The sequence below is a fragment of the Eriocheir sinensis genome, chromosome 54 (assembly GCF_024679095.1).
Source record: "Eriocheir sinensis breed Jianghai 21 chromosome 54, ASM2467909v1, whole genome shotgun sequence".
Taxonomy (NCBI): Eukaryota; Metazoa; Arthropoda; class Malacostraca; order Decapoda; family Varunidae; genus Eriocheir; species Eriocheir sinensis.
In genome coordinates this window covers 4,913,549-4,933,527 of record NC_066562.1, presented here as the reverse complement: position 1 = coordinate 4,933,527, position 19,979 = coordinate 4,913,549, and the positions used below count along the sequence as shown (strand labels likewise).

The 19,979-nt window shown below is 40.6% G+C and overlaps 1 protein-coding gene and 1 long non-coding RNA gene across 12 annotated transcripts in view; one reads left to right on the top strand and one right to left on the bottom strand.

The window, feature by feature from the left end:
- The window catches only part of LOC126983586 (copine-8-like), a 32,628-nt gene extending 20,755 nt beyond the window's left edge, over window positions 1–11,873 (top strand). For 9 of the 11 annotated variants that reach the window (XM_050836385.1, XM_050836393.1, XM_050836388.1 and 6 more), the window contains 2 exons: window positions 3,117–3,228; window positions 11,064–11,873. In XM_050836385.1, the coding sequence (XP_050692342.1) occupies window positions 3,117–3,228; window positions 11,064–11,136 (185 nt within the window). In that variant the 3' untranslated portion in view covers window positions 11,137–11,873. Of the gene's footprint in view, window positions 1–3,116; window positions 3,335–11,063 lie in introns of all 11 variants that reach the window. The other 2 variants (XM_050836384.1, XM_050836392.1) reach the window with 2 other exon arrangements.
- A 6,352-nt stretch (window positions 11,874–18,225) lies between these two features.
- Window positions 18,226–19,170, bottom strand: LOC126983589 (uncharacterized). The gene is made up of 3 exons (XR_007735995.1): window positions 19,132–19,170; window positions 18,826–18,900; window positions 18,226–18,369 (listed from the first exon to the last, which is right to left on the bottom strand). It is a non-coding gene; the product is annotated as an uncharacterized LOC126983589 (long non-coding RNA).
- Window positions 19,171–19,979: the final 809 nt, after the last annotated feature.

Sequence of the window (19,979 nt, the reverse complement as noted above, 5' to 3'; positions counted from 1 at the left end):
TGATTTTTTTAGGATTTTTAAATTTTACGACGAGCAGGAAATATTAAAATCCTAAAAAGATCTTCTAAGACAATCCGTATAAAACCGTAACTGAACTATTTGGAACCGTACTATTTGAGGGACGGCTGTATGTACAATGAACTCTCAATTTCCTAGACCAAGAAGGAGTCACAAAGTAAGCAAGAATTGTGCATACAGATTTCAGTGCCGTGTTTACCTAGAATCACTACCTGCCATCATTCACTTGAAGACTGACGTAGATTCACACAGGTATTCAGGCTATTACATAAAACCATGCTGCTCACTGTGAAGCAAGAATTGACAGTAGAATTCAATGTCGTGTTCACCTAGAATCACTACCTGCCAGCATTCACTTGAAGATTGACATAGATTCACACAGGTATTCAGGCTATTTCGTGAAACCATGCCGCTCACCGTGAAGCCGCAGCATTGGTTGTGTTGCCCTCGACGGTACGCTGAGGTGTGGTGCGTCGCTCCTTGCCGTGAGAGAAGTTACAGTAGTAGTAGCACTTGTGTTGCGGAGAAGTGGCTTGTGTTCTTTGTGTTTGTGGTGGATGAGCTGCTCTTGGTGTGGCTTGAGTAGTGTTGTCCGTGTGATTTTTGTGTTGGTAAGCCTGGGGGCGTTGTAAAGCTTTGCGGCCTTGTGTGGTGTGAGCTGCTTGGTGTGGGGGTGTAGTAACTTGCTCTTCAGTTGTGCCGTGGTGACTGGGGCGTGTTCGGGTACAAGGAAGCAAAACTGGCAGCCACACAGGTCATCTCTCCTCTCGAAATTGACGTCTCTTCCGGCCTTTCGTTCTTTTTTCTTTTGTTGGAGCAGCGACGAGCGGGCTTTTTTGGTTGATGTGTTTATTTTTTGCCATTTAGCCGCCTCCCTCGCCATAAAAATAGACCTCTCCTCCGGCCTTTCGTTCTTTTCTCTTTCGTTGGAGCAGCGAAGAGCAGGCTTTTTTGGTTGATGTGTTTATTTTTTGCCATTCAGCTGCCTCCCTCGCCGTAAAAATAGACCTCTCCTCCGGCCTTTCGTTCTTTTTTCTTTTGTTGGAGCAGTGACGAGCGGGCTTTTTTGGTTGATGTGTTTATTTTTTGCCATTTAGCTGCCTCCCTCGCTGTAGAAAACTCACATCCTCTTTGTCTATTAGATCCAGAACCACTGATTGCTATAGGGAATGTGTATTGATATTTGCCTGATACTTCAAGATAACGTACCACCTTATCGTCACCTTCGTAAACAAAGCGCCGAGGTCATTATTTTCTACTTTACAGGAAATCAGAAAAGAACCGTCATTATCTCATTTGGCTTAAGATTTAGGCAGAAATGAAAAGGCCAATTCTGGAACACTCAAACCCTGAATGACGAAGGCAACTATACAAAAATGGGCGTCACATGATGAAAAATTGATGTAAACAAAAACCTGGATATCGCTGAAAAGTGACTTAGGCGATTATTCTATGAAGGTGACGATATGTAAGTATAGGAAGAGGTAAATTATGGGTCCCAAAAGCATGGTTTCGCTCATGGCCCCTCGAAGACTAGGACCAGAACTGTACACTGGTGACATTTGCATCACCTCCCCCTGTTCTGTGTTTGGCTGTGCTGAGGATGGAACTGTTGGGTAATGTCAGCAACAGCCAGAAATAACAGTGATGCAAGCCGTGCAACACCAGGCAGGTCATGTTGAAATTGTGAAAGGTACAGACGTTCCTGATGAAGTGTCTGGTCTTTGTTTTGCGCTGAATAGTTGTCCAGGTGAGGGGACTGTGTGTGTTCAGTGAGTGGCAGCGTTGTCTTGGTGGAGGAGCCCAGGATGTGAAGGCAGGAGTTGTTACCACATATTTGCTGGTGTTTCAGACAGCATATATGCTCTCCTTAGATATACATGCGCATATATTGACAAATGAGATCTGTGGAAAAAGCCAACACAGTGATCTTAATTTAGATTTTCAGTCTGTATTTTATATGAATTTGATTTTTGCCAATTTTTATTAGTGTGTAGCGTCCATCCTCTAATTCTACCTTCATTTACACACACAACATGACACTGCTCAGTCCAGGTGTGCACAGTACTGTTGTGTTGCCGTGACATGCACTGTGCTGCTGCAAATGTGTTGTGCTGCATGAAGCAGCAACATTAACAGGTAAACACGTAGTCACATTATATGAGTTGAGTATATAAATGCAACCAGCCAAAACAGTTTTCTTAGTTTTGTCAACTTTACTGTGTGTGGTGCACAAGGTGCTCCCACTGGTGCTCACTTGTCTTGGTGGTGCTGCACCACCACCCGTAACACACCAACACCAAGCTGCTTCCTCCTGACTCATCAAATCCTCACAGTGAGGAGCGTGTGGATCAGCTCCGTATAGTGTGAACCCTCCTGCTCCAGGGTGTGTGGGGTACATGAGCCATGAGAGAAAAAACTTGATATTAACGCCTCACAATTCAGGTAACAAGGTGGCCACATGAAGGGTGTGAGGCACCGCGAGGGGGTGCGCTGCACACAGCACGGCCACGGCAGTGACAACAAGATTGCGAAAAGTATCAAAGGGAGATGCATTTGTTACCTTGTCAGTAAAATGAGCTTCGTTAACTTTTAATTGTTTGTTACCTTGTTTTGTACATTCACTGAATGCAACTACATTTATTATCATTATTCTTCAGGTAATTGCTAAATTCACTTATATGAAATTATGTTTACATGACCTATTTGTGAAGTTAAATTTATGTAGGATGCAAACAGACTGTACTTGACCCAGCTTAGTCTTAAGAGTTGGTAAAGAGGCGGCAGTATACTCAGGCATTGCTACAAATCATTTTTTGTATCATCGTTTCATGCACGAAGAAAAAACAGTTTTACAATCTAAGCCGGCTTCTTTTAGTGTAGAGAAATGTGGTAAACTGGCTTCTTATAACCTAGAAAAACTTGGTAAACTAGCTTCTTTTTTGAGTAGCAGATTTGGTCTTTAATTTCTGCTTCATTCACTTAATTCATTCACTTAAGTTTAGTGCACCAATCATTGAAATACCAGCTTATCATGCCTCCCCTCTCTCTCCCTCTGTCCTCCCCCACTCTCCCCCCACCTCCATCACCACCACCAGAGCTGAGGCGACACTTGGGGGCGCGGGGCGGCCATCACAGCCAGGCCTTGCTAGCCAAAGACGTCCTGGCAGAGATCCCGCAGCAGCTTGTCTCTTGGATGCGCACTCACGGGTACCAACCTCGCCCTCCTGTTGCTCAAGGGCCACTTAACACTTATGGATTCGATTAGCCTTAGTGGACTCGCTTCTTGTTGCTGCCGAGGGAAATGGAGATGGAGGTTTGTTGGGCCTGGAGTCGTCCTTAAATTATGTAGTGTTTTAACCCCGTCCCTTCCTTTCTTCAGTGCCCCCTTCATCATTTGCTCTCCTATCATCCTTACTTCTGTCTCTCCTCCCAGCTTTCTTTTATTTCTTCTATGTAACGCTCTCACCCTCTACCTTCCCTTTTCTCTTCTCCTTCCCTTCTTTACCTCTTTCCCTTCTTCAGTGCCCCCTTCATCATTTCTTGCTCTCCTATCATCCTTACTTCTGTCTCTCCTCCCATTTTTCTTTTATTTCTTCTATGTAACGCTCTCACCCTTTACCTTCCCTTTTCTCTTCTCCTTCCCTTCTTTACCTCCTTCCCTTCTTCATTTCCCCTTTCATCATTTCCTTTCTCTCCTACTCATCTCTTCTTTTATTTCTTTTATTTCTTCCTTCCCTACTCCACTATCCTTCCCTTCCTCACTTCCTATCCACTTTCCCTCCCTCCTCCTCTTCCACCCATCTTCTCATCCTTCCGTCTCCCTCTTATTCTTTCCTTTCTCATTTATATCTGATGATCTGCTTGGGAATGCACCTGAGAAAGGCTTTAGGCAGGCAGTGTTAGGTAGATTAAGTCAGCAGTTTGCTTTTCTTCATGTGGACCTTGCATTCTGTTCCATGGCTCCTTACCTGCATGCTCTGGGCAGCGAGAAAATAAGGTGTGTATATTAAGGTGAGACAAACATAATTAACTTTGATGTCTCGTGTGTTTGCTGTTAAGATAGAGAAAGGGGAGAGAGTTACTGAATCTTAAAGTGCGGTTACACAGTGTTACAAATAAGGTGTGTAAATATTTTAGACTATAATCGTCACTCTTGAAGGAAAAAGACAGACATAACTGACTTTAATGTCTCGTGTGTTTGCTGTTAGGATATAGGGAAAGGCTCAGAGGGAGAGAGTTACTGAATCTTAAGGGCGGTTACACAGTGTTATAAATAAGGTGTGTAAATATTTTAGGCTATAATCGTCTCTCTTGAAGGAAAAAGACAAACATAACTGACTTTAATGTCTTGTGTGTTTGCTGTTAAGATAGAGAAAGGGGAGAGAGTTACTGAATCTTAAAGTGCGGTTACACAGTGTTACAAATAAGGTGTGTAAATATTCAGACTGTAACCATCACTCTGTCGAAAGAAAAGACAAACATAATTAACTTTGATGTCTTGTGTGTTTGCTGTTAAGATAGAGAAAGGGGAGAGAGTTACTGAATCTTAAAGTGCGGTTACACAGTGTTATAAATAAGGTGTGTAAATATTTTAGGCTATAATCGTCACTGTTGAAGGAAAATTAATTAAGTCTGATGTCTTGTGTGTTTGCTGTTAAGATAAAGGGAAAGGCTCAGTGGGAGAGAGTTACTGAATCTTACAGGGCGGTTACACAGTGTTACAAATAAGGTATGTAAATATTTTAGACTAACCGTCACTGCTGAGGAAAAAAGACAAACATAATTTAACCCGGTAGCAGCGGGGATCATGTTTCTTAATGGTCCCTCTAAGCGAGAAAATTGAGAAAAAATCATCACTCACACAAACCATTTCATAATATATATCGAAGCATTTGTGATCAGTTTATGCATTATCTATTTTGCGGGGTTTAAATCATGGCACAAATTTGGCCCGTCGCTGCTACATGGTAAAGCCACAAATTTGGCCCGTCACTGCTACACGGTAAAGCCACAAATTTGGCCCGTCGCTGCTACTGGGTTAATTTGATGTCTCATGTGTTTGCTGTTAAGATAGAGGAGGGTAAAGGCTCAGAGGGAGAGAGTTACTGAATATTTAAAGGGCAGTTACACAGTGTTGCATGGGGTTGGGGGTCTTGCAAATGCCCAAAACAGGCACTACATAATTTTTGGATGACCCCAATGTGCCCTAGTGGACTTTAGTGTCTCGGTCCACCCTCCATCCTTTTCTTTGTGTGTGTGTGTGTGTGTGTGTTATATAGTGCATGCATTCTTTATTTCAACCAAAGCTTATTTTTAGACATCAGTTCGGCATATTCACTTTTTCTTTATGTGTGTGTGTGTGTGTGCGTGTATTTACCTAGTTGTATTTACCTAGTTGTATTTACCTAGTTGTAATTTTACAGGGCCTGGGCTTACGCTCGTGTGGTCCCGTCTCCGTATCTATAATTATCCAACTTTTCCTACATAGTGTATGCATTCTTATTTCGACCAAAGTTTTTTTTTTAGAGATCAGTTTGACATTGCAATTTTATTTTTCTATTTATGTATTTATTTATTTATTTTATTTTATTTATTTTTTTATTTATTTATTTATTTATTTTTTTTTTTTTTGTGTGTGTGTGTGTGTTTGTGTGTGTGATATGTAGTGCATGCATTCTTTATTTCAACCAAAGCTAATTTTCACCCACGAGTTTTACTTCTCCTCACTCGGTAGTTTTTTTTTCCGTCATACGAACTCCAAATCGGCAAACATACGCTGGTCTGTGCATGCTGCCGAGAGTGTGTTTGACAAGGTGCTGAGCCTAGACAAACATGAGTAGGCTAAGGTATTTATTTCTCTCTCCTCCATCCCTCAACTTCACCTGAAAACCACAACTGTAACTATCAACTCTTCTTTCACCTCACTGCTTTAACCTGGTAGCAGCGGGGATCATGTTTCTTAATGGTCCCTCCAAGTGAGAAAAATTAGAAAAAATCATCCCTCACACAAACCATTTCATAATATATATCAAAGCATTTGTGATCAGGTTATGTATCATCTATTTTGGGGGGTTTATATCATGGCACAAATTTGGCCCGTCGCTGCTACCGGGTCAATTTGATGTCTCATGTGTTTGCTGTTAAGATAGAGGAGGGTAAAGGCTCAGAGGGAGAGAGTTACTGAATATTTAAAGGGCGGTTACAGTATTGCATGGGGTTAAGAGTCTTGCAAATACCCAAAACAAGCGCTACATAATTTTGGGATGACCCTAATGTGCCCTAGTGGACTTTTGTGTCTCGCTCCACCCTCCACTGCTCCACTTGAGGTATTTCTTGCCGGTCTGTAGCTGTGACTGATTAATACTCTTCTTTCACCTAGCACCTTTAACCCTTGTTCATAAATATTTTGTGTTGCCCTGCCTCTCAGTGTTGTAATAGTCTGCCCCTTCCTCAGTGTGTGGTAGGTATGTAGTCTTAGGCCAGGCTGTGTGTTGGGGTGTGGCTTGATTTTTTTCTCTGTGTGTTGTCTTCTGCCTGATGGTTCCTTGTTGCTCCTTGGCCCGCCGCTGAGCTGTGGTGTTGCTTTTCTTCCCTGGCAATTGTTGTGTTTGTGTGTCACGCCTTTGGTCCCATGCCTTGTGCCTCAGCTTACCTGTACTTCGTTTTTATTTTATTTTATTTTATTATTTATTTATTTGTTTAATTTTTTTTTTTTACAGCAGAGAAGACAGTTCATGGGCGTAAAAAAAAAAGAAAACAATAATGAAAAGAAAAGCCCGCTACTCACTGCTCCTGGAAAATGATTCACATAGATTTTCAGACCACACAGACACACAGACACTATGGTACAGACAAGGTGGCCTGTCCTTAAACCTAAGCATAATGACTTCAAACACCCAGCCTTAGTGAATATTAAGACAGAGGACAGAGGAGGTGGAAGTCAATTTTGTTTTTAAATGAATCAGTTGTGTTGCCCTGGGTGGGTGTTTATTCCATCTCTTACAACTATTGGATAAAAACAGTTTGGTGCAGTCTGAATTTATTTATTTACAGTTAAGTTTTGTCCCGTTATTTCTCATTCTCAACATGTCATCAATCATAGTTTGGATTTGTCAAGATTCATAAAGCCATTAAACATTATGAAACATTGGATCAGTTTTCCTCTGAGGCGATGTTTCATAAGAGAACAAGTTAAGAGATGAGAGCCTTGCGTCACAAGGTTTGTCACGTAAGAAAGAAATGATCTCTGTTGCCTGATGTTGAACATCTTCTAGTGTAGCAGTGCTCTTTGCATGGTGGGGGGCCAAAAGTTTACCACATATTCCAAGTTAGGTCTGATTAAACTGTTGTACAGTGGAAGTATTACATCTTTAATACTGAATGTGAAGTTCTGTTGATGCAGCCCAGCATTCTGTTTGCTCTGTTTGCTGCACCAGGGCAGTGCTGTGAGAAATTGAGGTTTGGTGCAATTTTAATGCCCAGGTCTTTGACACACTGTACTCTCTTGACCTTTACACCACACACTTCATATGCAGATTTCCTATTTTTATTTCCATCTAAAGATTTGTCACTTGGCTGTATTAGCATCTGCCTTTCATCACGCCAAGCTGAAACCCTGCACACATGCTCCTCAAGACTTGCCACCTGGTTTGAGAGGATCCAGATAACAGTTTTCCTGCTGTCAGGAAATTTAGAAATAATGTTGATGTCATTCTTGTGAATAATGAACAGGACTGGTCCAAGAACTGAGCCTTGAGGGTCGCCACTAGTGACTGACACCCGCTCTGAGCCAGCGCCTTGCCTGAAATGTTTGTCTCGATACGCTATGCATTGCGGCAGCAGCATCGTGCGGTCATCCTGGAGGCCTGGAGGTGATGGGTGTATTGATTTTAAATTCTTCTGTATTTACATGCACACACAAGTGTTCCTTATTCCTGTCTTAGACAAGTGCCTGCAGTATGCTTCTCCCACCATGATAGTCAGTAGAAGGCAGTGCTAGAGTGACTGAACCAGTTCTGGCCTGCACCAAGCCTCACCAGGCACAGAGTGGTGTTAAGCATGTGTGTGTGTGTCTCTCCACCATAGTCACACACACACTGCCGCCACTCCTGACAAGCCACAGCAGATGTCGTGTGAAATCCTGAAGCTCATGTTTTACTTTTCATGCATTTTTTTTTTTTTTTTTTTTTTTTTTTTTTTTTTTTTTTTTACAAGAAAGATATTAGAGACCAGAATCACAGCACCATTTACCACTTTAACTTTTGGGAGAAAGGATCATGAAAAATTGTTGGCCACATCAATCATTTTCAGTGCACCGGGCAACTTAAACCCTGAAAGAAGAAGGAAATTATTGAATGAAACTTTTCAATACACTCAACCGTAGATATCCCTGACTAGTAGGGGGAGCACCTGTCTGGGAACCACAAAAACCAGGGAACTGGGGATTGTTACTGTCCAGGGGCCACGGCCATACACCACTACATGTAGGAACACCAAAGGGCACGTTCATTTGTTATGCATTTATTCATCTGCTGATCTACTCATTAAGGTCGTGAGTATCTCAGTGCAGTCTTGCAACACAGCCACAGCAGCAATGCACCAGCACCCCCTTGATGGTACTGTCTGTTGGCTTTTTATATGCATTTGATTTTCTCAAATTTAAACTCCTGTGTGTGATCATAATCTTGGCTCTTCTTCCTCTACATGAACACTGTGAGAGGTAGCAAGTAGGTGTGTGTAGTGGTGCCGCCTCACTAGGCTCTGCATGCCAGTGTTGCTTGCTCAGCCTGCAGCACCAGCAGGAAAGTGTGATTTGCAAACTTTTTGTGATAATGTTTACAAAGCTAAGCAGAGGGCTGAGGCGGGTGTCTTGTGTTACTTACCTCACACAGCCAATAACAGCGTCATAAATATTTTTCTTGACAATGACAGTAAGTCACACTAGACACCAAGTTTCTACAATAATGTTTGGATTTTCTTTAATGGGTGGAAGCGTTTCCTGGCCGCCATAGGGCCCACACCAAACACCTCACTGACTCCTCCGAGGTGGGTTTCATATTACTCGTGATGGACCAGTCAGGATTGTTATTAGTCCAGCAATGATAAAAGTACTCAATAGAGGGCTTCAAACTGGACCATGGGTGAAAGGCCTGGAAAGATGGCACCAGTGGGCCGCCCTTAGTATGTGTATTTCAGTGTCACACGAAGAATGTTTTAGTTAATAACGGCATTTTTGAAGCACCAATTAAATGTTATTGGCAAGATCCTGCTGTAAGATGTGTTTCACGGAGTTCTAATGTGTTGTTGTGTGTTTTAGAATCTTTGAATGCAACTGCACCTGTGAGTCACTCCATAGAGGATTATTAACTTTATTTTACTCAATATATTCTGTTTGTGACTTTTTCCACAAGCCTTAATTTCACAAAGGTTACTGGCAAGATCCTGCTGTTAGATGACTTCATGAACTTTTAACTTGTTTTTGCGTGTTTTGGAATCCTCTAGAATGCAACTTCAATTCACTTCCTAGAGACTTCATTTTACTCAATATATTCTGTTTGTGACTTTTATGTGCAAGCCTAAATTTCACAAAGGTTACTGGCAAGATCCTGCTGTCATGAACCTTTAACTTGTTTTTGTGTGTTTTAGAATCCTCTAGAATGCAACTTCACTTCACTTCCTAGAGACTTCATTTTACTCAATATATTCTGTTTGTGACTTTTTTCCACAAGCCTAAATTTCCACAAAGGTTACTGGCAAGATCCTGCTGTTAGATGCACTTCTTGAATCTTTAACTTGTTTGTGTGTGTTTTGGAATCCTCTGTAACGCAACTTCACTTCACTTCCTAGACTTCATTTTACTCAATATTCTGTGTGTGACTTTTTCCACAAGCCTAAATTTCACAAAGGTTATTGGTTAGATGCACTTCATGAATCTTTAACTTGTTTTTGTGTGTTTTGGAATCCTCTAGAAAGCAACTTCACCAATGACTCACTTCCTAGAGACTTCATTTTACTCAATATATTCTGTTTGTGACTTTTTCCACAAGCCTAAATTTCACAAAGGTTATTGGCAAGATCCTGCTGTTAGATGCACTTCTTGAATCTTTAACTTGTTTTTGTGTGTTTTGGAATCCTCTAGAAAGCAACTTCACCAATGACTCACTTCCTAGAGACTTCATTTTACTCAATATATTCTGTGTGTGACTTTTTCCACAAGCCTAAATTTCACAAAGGTTATTGGTTAGATGCACTTCATGAACTTTTAATTCGTTTTTGTGTGTTTTGGAATCCTCTAGAAAGCAACTTCACCAATTACTCACTTCCTAGAGACTTCATTTTACTCAATATATTCTGTTTGAGACTTTTTTACACACACCTAAATTTCCACAAAGGTTACTGGCAAGATCCTGCTGTTCAATCCACTTCATGAACTTTTAACTTGTTTGTGTGTTTTGGAATCCTCTAGAATGCAACTTCACTTCACTTCCTAGAGACTTCATTTTACTCCATATTCTGTTTGTGACTTTCCCCCACAAGCCTAAATTTCACAAAGGTTACTGGCAAGATCCTGCTGTTCAGTGCACTTCATGAACCTTTAACTTGTTTGTGTGTTTTGGAATCCTCTAGAATGGAACTTCACCGATTAACCCGGTAGCAGCGACGGGCCAAATTTGTGGCTTTACCGTGTAGCAGTGACAGGCCAAATTTGTGCCATGATATAAACCCCCCAAAATAGATGATACATAATCTGATCACAAATGCTTTGATATATATTATGAAATGGTTTGTGTGAGTGATGATTTTTTCTCATTTTTCTCGCTTAAGAGGGACCATTAAGAAATATGATCCTCGCTGCTACTGGGTTAATCACTTCCTAGAGACTTAATTTTACTCAATATTCTGTGACTTTTTTACACACACCTAAATTTCCACAAAGCACCAATAGACCACAAAGACAGAGTATGCAGTAGTAGTAGAGATGAAGGCTGAGTCTGTGCCATATCAGTGAAGGGGAGTCCCACAAGTGTAGTCCATCTTTGCAGAGCTTCGAAAGTACTTGGGAGCCAACAACCAGGAGCTGTCCCGAGTGTCCCTGGCCCAGGCGGTGCTGCGTGAGGTCCCGGCACAGCTCCTCGCCTACATGCGCTGCCTCCACACCGTTAAGTAGGCGACGCACACACACACACACACACACACACACACACACACACACACACACACACACACCTGACATACATATTCATACCCCCAACACGAAGGTATGTATATGTTGCACTTTTATATACAATTTCCCCCTCTATAGATATTCATACATACACACGTTGGCCTCCTGTTCATATGTAGCCCTGCGCACACACACACACACACACACACACACACACACACACACAGACAGACACCTGACCTGAGTTACCGGGTCTTTTATGATATAGGTTTTAGTGACGGTTGCAGTTCATTTTCCTTTCTCCTCATTAACATCTTTTATAATCGAGACACTCACGACAATATCCACTATAAATTCTCTTCAGACCATCAAAATATACATGAACAGTGACGCTGAATTTTGCCATATGTAGAAGCGAGAACCCACAGCGAAAGGTTCCCTCATGAATTTGGGTTCACGGATGAGTTAAGCAAGAGCTGGTTTGCTAATAGAATAGTGGATGAAGGGAGGAGGTTAATCAGATATCTAGTTAGTGAAAATAGAGGTTAGATGGATTTATGAACAAGGACAACAAAGGGTAGATTATTGTCTCTCAGGAGTTGTCATATGTAAGCTGACTGGCCTCTTGTGTTGTGGTCTTGTGTGTCATTACTCTGCCCGGGGGTAGAAGAAGAGAAGAAGAATACAATTGAAAGTTTCAGTCAGAGGTTAGATAGATTTATGAACATTGACAACAGACGGGAAATAACTTGCTCTCAGAAGTTGTCATATGTAAGCTGACTGGCCTCACGTGTTGTGGTCTTGTGTGTCATTACTCTGCCCGGGGATAGAAGAAGAGAAGAAGAAGAATACAATTAAAAGCTTCAGTCAGAGGTTAGAGATTTATGAACAAGGACAAGAGTCAGGAAATAACTTGCTCTCAGGAGTTGTCATGTGTAAGCTGACTGGCCTCTTGTGTTGTGGTCTTGTGTGTCATTACTCTGCCCGGGGATAGAAGAAGAGAAGTAGTCATGAGTCAGAAGCTTGGTGAGTCATGGGCTAAGTGCTCTGTAGCCATTGGTCTGTGCTGTAGATTCTAATGCCAAGGTAATCTTCATGAGTGTCATATTAGCTAAGCCCCCTTCAGGCTGTGCAGAACATCACCAGCATGACACACACCACGCTGGACAGCCACACAAAGGATATGGGTCAAGGGCAACAAAAAGAATACAAAAAAAAAGCCCACTTCTTGCCGCTCCCACAAAAGTAAAAAGTAGCCAAAAGAGAGGTCTCAGGACACCTCTCCTCCCGAAATTGACCTCTCTCTTTTTGGACACTCCTTTGACCTCTATTCAGGAGCAGTAAGTAGCAGGCTTTTTTTTTTTTTTTTTTTACGCCCTTGAACTGTCTCCTTAGCTGTAAAAAAAAAAAAAAAAATCGGGTGGCGAGGTGGGCCATGGACGGTCTTAGCATTGTAACGTAACATGGTGTAGCTGTCACCTTCATAACTGTCACTTCATAACTGGCGAGAACTAACTGGATACACATTGACATCCATTCCATTGAGCACAGTCACCCTTCACACCCACAAAGCCGTCTGGTGCTGGGCTGCATACTGAACACTGGACTTCTTTGACATTTTTTCCTCCATGGAGCTGAAAAGTCTGTCAGTGTTCTTATTTGTCGCTTTCTTGCTCCAGCTGTTGTTACCTTCCAGCAAGTATTGCTTAGAAATTGTATTCAGAATATTGACCCTATGTACTTACATTAAGAGAGTACTGCAGTTAAGTTTCTTAGTAATAGTATTGTGTATGTGTTTACCATGTTGTGATATATAGGAATCAATTTACGCTCATGCATACATACATGTCTGTGTGTGCTTGCGGGTGTAGAAACTATACATTACCAGGGAGCCACGTAAGGTTTCCTGCAAGTGTTGTGCGTCCATAACCTTAATGTTGTCACGTGTGTTGTGCTGCGTCGTGCCGTGCCTCGGGTGGCTTGGAAGGCTGCGGGGAACTAATAGACAGACATTATGAGGAGGGGCTGAGGATGTAGTTTTCCCTCAAAAATTGTTCAGATATGCATTTCAGCTTCTGGCTCTATAAGGTTTTTCATGTCCCTGAAGTGCTTGGCAAAACGCTCACAACTCAAGTGTCCGAGGTGAGGTAACTACGGGAAGTATTTTTGCAATTTTTTATTCAGATTTTCCTCAGCTTTGACAGGTCACAGGCTTATCTACGCTTGCCGGACGAGTGTGATTGTTGTGCTCGTTTATGAACCACTGATGGGTTCCTGCCTAACCCAAACTGTGGGTGGGCGCCTTATAAGCAGTTCTGGTACAGGCCTCCTCATCTTCACGACTGGCTCACTCTCATGGTAAGCGATCATAGAGTGAAGCAACCATCTAAGAAGCTTGAGATTTAATTAACAGGGATACAATCATGGACTCTCAATACATTAACAGGGATACAATCATGGACTCTCAATACATTAACAGGGATACAATCTTGGACTCTCAATACATTAACAGGGATACAATCTTGGACTCTCAATACATTAACAGGGATACAATCTTGGACTCTCAATACATTAACAGGGATACAATCTTGGACTCTCAATACATTAACAGGGATACAATCTTGGACTCACAATTCATTAACAGGGATACAATCATGGACTCTCAATACATTAACAGGGATACAATCATGGACTCTCAATACATTAACAGGGATACAATCATGGACTCTCAATACATTAACAGGGATACAATCATGGACTCTCAATACATTAACAGGGATACAATCTTGGACTCTCAATACATTAACAGGGATACAATCATGGACTCTCAATTCATTAACAGGGATACAATCATGGACTCTCAATACATTAACAGGGATACAATCATGGACTCTCAATTCATTAACAGGGATACAATCATGGACTCTCAATACATTAACAGGGATACAATCATGGACTCTCAATTCATTAACAGGGATACAATCATGGACTCTCAATTCATTAACAGGGATACAATCATGGACTCTCAATTCATTAACAGGGATACAATCATGGACTCTCAATTCATTAACAGGGATACAATCATGGACTCTCAATACATTAACAGGGATACAATCATGGACTCTCAATACATTAACAGGGATACAATCTTGGACTCTCAATACATTAACAGGGATACAATCTTGGACTCTCAATACATTAACAGGGATACAATCATGGACTCTCAATTCATTAACAGGGATACAATCATGGACTCTCAATACATTAACAGGGATACAATCTTGGACTCTCAATACATTAACAGGGATACAATCTTGGACTCTCAATACATTAACAGGGATACAATCTTGGACTCTCAATACATTAACAGGGATACAATCTTGGACTCACAATACATTAACAGGGATACAATCATGGACTCTCAATTCATTAACAGGGATACAATCATGGACTCTCAATACATTAACAGGGATACAATCTTGGACTCTCAATACATTAACAGGGATACAATCATGGACTCTCAATACATTAACAGGGATACAATCAATGCTCTCAAGTAACATAAAACCCCAAGAATGTGATATTAACAATGATTTATGAACTGCATTGGCTCTAGATCATTGCCAAAGCGAATATAAACACATTACCTGTATGTTTGCATAAATAAATACATGAAATAAATAAGGACTGAATTGGTCATAGAAGTGAGCCAGATGTATCGTAAAGAGAGCATTAATGTTTGCATAAATAAATACATGAAATAAATAAAGACTGAATTGGTCATAGAAGTGAGCCAGATGTATCGTACAGAGAGCATTAATGTTTGCATAAATAAATACATGAAATAAATAAAGACTGAATTGGTCATAGAAGTGAGCCAGATGTATCGTACAGAGAGCATTAATGTTTGCATAAATAAATACATGAAATAAATAATGACTGAATTGGTCATAGAAGTGAGCCAGATGTATCATAAAGAGAGCAACAGTAACGGAAGACTGACAATTATAAGAGCAAAACGTAAAGTGAGGAAGACCTGTACGCAAGATGGAACAGAAGAAAAAAGAAAATTGAACAAAACTAAAAGACACAACAATGCCAATCAAGAATCAGGAATAAGTCATAAGTGGGAGCCATTACAAAGGCAATCCCACGCCTACTACTGGACTGGACTGGACCACCTTCCGCCATTACCCGTCCGCTGCACGACAGAGGCCTTTCCCAACATCCTCCACCTTTGATAATGTGCTCCATCCTGTTCTGGCAAATGCTCTAACCTCCAGTCAAACCCTCCTACTCCCTTCCCTTTCCCTGGCTACCTGGAGATTAACACTTCCTCTTCCTGCGGAGTGTCAGAATTCATCAGTGTTCTTCTTTTTAGTCTCGCTCACAAATTACACGGAAACGAGTCGAGGTGATAGTACATGCACTCCCCCCCCCCCCTCCCTCCCCCTAACTCTTAAGACTTCCATTGATAACTGAGTGGCCTTAAATCATGTCTTGTACATAACACATCTGTCCCCCCCCCTTCCCCCCCTGCTGACTCCCCCATACCTGAAACACAATGACAGGTGTAGCGGAACCTTGTCGTGCTCTCCCTCACTGTTCATTCCTCACTTGTCTCCGCCGTTCGTACACACTCTCGTCCTTCTTTTGTCTTCCTACACAGTCAGCAAATACCCGTCAGTCAGAGGTTAGATTTTTAAACAAGAAAGTCGTGTTGTAAATAACAGGCTCTCAAGGGTTGTCGTGTGTGAGCCAGCTGACCCCTTATAGAGCATGGCAAGGCTCCTCGGTACGTCTGTGATGGTCTGGTTGTTATGCCATATTCTTAACCCCTTCACTACAGCCGGGCCAAAACAGTGCCCCGTGCCGTATCTGGGATCGCTGTGCACGCCAAATTTCAAATGTCGTTATTGAATATAACAAGTTTTCAGCCATAAACTCAACACAATTATTATATATGTATTATATATGAAAACATGTAGAATTAAATGGTGCACATTAAGAAACATAAATTAATTGGTAATTTTGAGATGTTAGCATAAATATAAAAACAAAATAACTCGTATATTGGCTAAAGCGAGCCAGGACGCAGTATGCGCGTCCTTGGATATGGTACGGGGCACGCAAGGACGCAGTATACACGTCCTTGTGTTGAAGGGGCTAAACGTACCGGGCTCCAATTGCGATTGTTTTTCAAGGCCCCAGAGAAGATTAGCCGGGTTTCCATATGTACCAAGCTTCCATTACGACTATTTCTCAAGGCCACAGAGTAGATTCACTAGGTGTTCTTACTTACCAGGCTCCCATATGTCTATTTCCCAAGGCCACAGAGTAGGTTAACCGAGTGTTCTTATGTACCAGGCTCCCATTATAACTATTTCCCAAGGCCACAGAAAAAATTAACCAGGTCTTCTTGGGTGTTTTTTTCCCGGTGCACAAGTCAGGTAAAACTATCACTAGAATTACAGAACAGTCTATAGATACCCGAGGAACTTCTACGAGGGACTTTGCATACAGGCGAACGTAAGATGCCGATACGTTTAAGAATAAGGGCCTTCATGTCTCCTCATGGCGGTAGTCGCAGGTGCTGATGGTGCCTTAGGAAGCAGCGTTAATGTGTAGCGGACTCTCTTGTGACGTGTGGTGAAGGAAAGCCTAACACCGCTACCAGCCTCATAAATATTGACAAGCATCTGAGTGTCCATAAGTATGCGTGTATGTCTCATTTTTACGCTTCGCCATAACGAGAGGAGATATTTTTTTACCTCTGCCTTTTTCTCTATTTCCCTTTCTCATATTTTCTCTCGTAATAATAGTTGGTTTTCTCCATGAGTGTAAGTGTCCACAAGTATAAATGTGTGTCTCATTTTTACGCTTTGCCATAACAAGGGGATGTTTTTTACCTCAATGCCTTTCCTGTATTTCCCTTTCCCACTCTCATATTTTCTCTCGTAATAATAGTTGGTTTTCTCCGTAAGTGTGTCCATCAGCATGTATGTATGTCTCATTTTTACGCTTTGCCATAACAAGGGGATTTTTTTACCTCAATGCCTTTCCTGTATTTCCCTTTCCCACTCTCATATTTTCTCTCGTAATAATAGTTGGTTTTCTCCGTAAGTGTAAGTGTCCACCAGTATGTATGTATGTCTCATTTTTACGCTTTGCCATGACGAGGGAATATTTTTTTTACCTCGATGCCTTTCCTGTATTTCCCTTTCCCATCCTCGTATTTTCTCTCGTAATAATAGTTGGTTTTCTCCGTGAGTGTAAGTGTCCACCAGTATGTATGTATGTCTCATTTTTACGCTTTGCCATGACGAGGGAATATTTTTTTTACCTCGATGCCTTTCCTGTATTTCCCTTTCCCATCCTCGTATTTTCTCTCGTAATAATAGTAGTTGGTTTTCTCCGTAAGTGTGTCCACCAGTATGTATGTGTGTCTCATTTTTACGCTTTGCCATAACAAGGGGATGTTTTTTACCTCGATGCCTTTCCTGTATTTCCCTTTCCCACTCTCATATTTCCTCACTTAATAATGGTTGGTTTTCTTCATAGTATTGACATACATCTAAGTGTCCGTAAGTATGGGTGTATGTTTCATTTTTACGCTTTGCTTTGACGAGAGGATATTTTTTTACGTCAATGCCTTTCCTGTATTTCCCTGTCCCATTCTCTTATTCTCTTTTGTAATAATATGTATGTTTCTTTTTAACGTTTTGCCATAACAACAGACTAATTTTTATACCTCACACACACACACACACACACACACAAACAGACTCTTTTCTTTTCTTTGTGTGTGTGTGTGTGTGTGTGTGTATGTTTTTATATTCCACATGCTAGCTTCTCAAACTCTCGGACCCACTGTAGACTTGCCACTAAAGCTTTATGGCAACAGTTTACACTCCATGCTTGTTCCTACTCTTACAACCTTCACAGCAGTTCAAATTGGTGGGCTTTGTCCCCCTACACTTAGCCTTCGTTGATGAGGACAGACATATATATTAAAGCATTGATTGTTTACTAACCTCTCTACTTCCAAAACAGTAATTATATTGGCTCAGGGTTGGTGAGATATATTAAAGCATTGATTGTTTACTAACCTCTATACATCCAAAACAGTAATTATATTGGCTCAGGGTTGGTGAGATATATTAAAGCATAGATTGTTTACTAACCTCTATACTTCCTAAACAGTAATTATATTGGCTCTTAGGGTTGGTGAGATATATTAAAGCATTGATTGTTTACTAACCTCTCTACTTCCAAAACAGTAATTATATTGGCTCAGGGTTGGTGAGATATATTAAAGCATTGATTGTTTACTAACCTCTATACATCCAAAACAGTAATTATATTGGCTCAGGGTTGGTGAGATATATTAAAGCATAGATTGTTTACTAACCTCTATACTTCCTAAACAGTAATTATATTGGCTCTTAGGGTTGGTGAGAGATTAAAGCATAGATTGTTTACTAACCTCTATACTTCCTAAACAGTAATTATATTGGCTCTTAGGGTTGGTGAGATATATTAAAGCATAGATTGTTTACTAACCTCTATACTTCCTAAACAGTAATTATATTGGCTCTTAGGGTTGGTGAGATATATTAAAGCATAGATTGTTTACTAACCTCTATACTTCCTAAACAGTAATTATATTGGCTCAGGGTTGGTGAGATATATTAAAGCATAGATTGTTTACTAACCTCTATACATCCAAAACAGTAATTATATTGGCTCTTAGGGTTGGTGAGATATATTAAAGCATAGATTGTTTACTAACCTCTCTACTTCCTAAACAGTGATTATATTGGCTCTTAGGGTTGGTGAGATATATTAAAGCATAGATTGTTTACTAACCTCTATACATCCAAAACAGTAATTATATTGGCTCAGGGTTAGTGAGAAAGATATTAAAGCATAGATTGTTTACTAACCTCTATACATCCTAAACAGTAATTATATTGGCTCAGGGTTAGTGAGATATATTAAAGCATGATTTGTTTTTAAACCCTATACATCCCTAAACAGTATTAGTGAGAAAGATATTAAAGCATAGATTGTTTACTAACCTCTATACATCCTAAACAGTAATTATATTGGCTCAGGGTTGGTGAGATATATTAAAGCATAGATTGTTTACTAACCTCTATACATCCAAAACAGTAATTATATTGGCTCAGGGTTAGTGAGAAAGATATTAAAGCATAGATTGTTTACTAACCTTTATACTTCCAAAACAGTAATTATATTGGCTCTTAGGGTTGGTGAGATATATTAAAGCATAGATTGTTTACTAACCTCTCTACTTCCTAAACAGTAATTATATTGGCTCTTAGGGTTGGTGAGAGATATATTAAAGCATAGATTGCACACTAACCTTTCCATACTTCCTAAACAGTAAACTTATTAGCTTTAAGGATTAATAAGATATAGATTTTTAGAGCATAAGATTGTATTCTAACCTTACTACTTCCTAAACAGTAATCATATTGGCAGTTAATATTGGTGAGACATGAAGCATAAGATTCCATACTAACCTTTCTACTTCCTAAACAGTAATCATATTGGCATTTAATATTGGTGAGAGATGAAGCACAAGATTCTATACTAATGTTTCTACTTACATTTTGAACAGTAATCATATTGGCAGTTAATATTGGCGAGAGATGAAGCACAAGATTCTATACTAATGTTTCTGCTTACATGTTGAACAGTAATCATATTGGCACTGAGAATTGATAACAAGTGTGTGGTGCCGAGACAAGCCTGATGGGCACCTCTT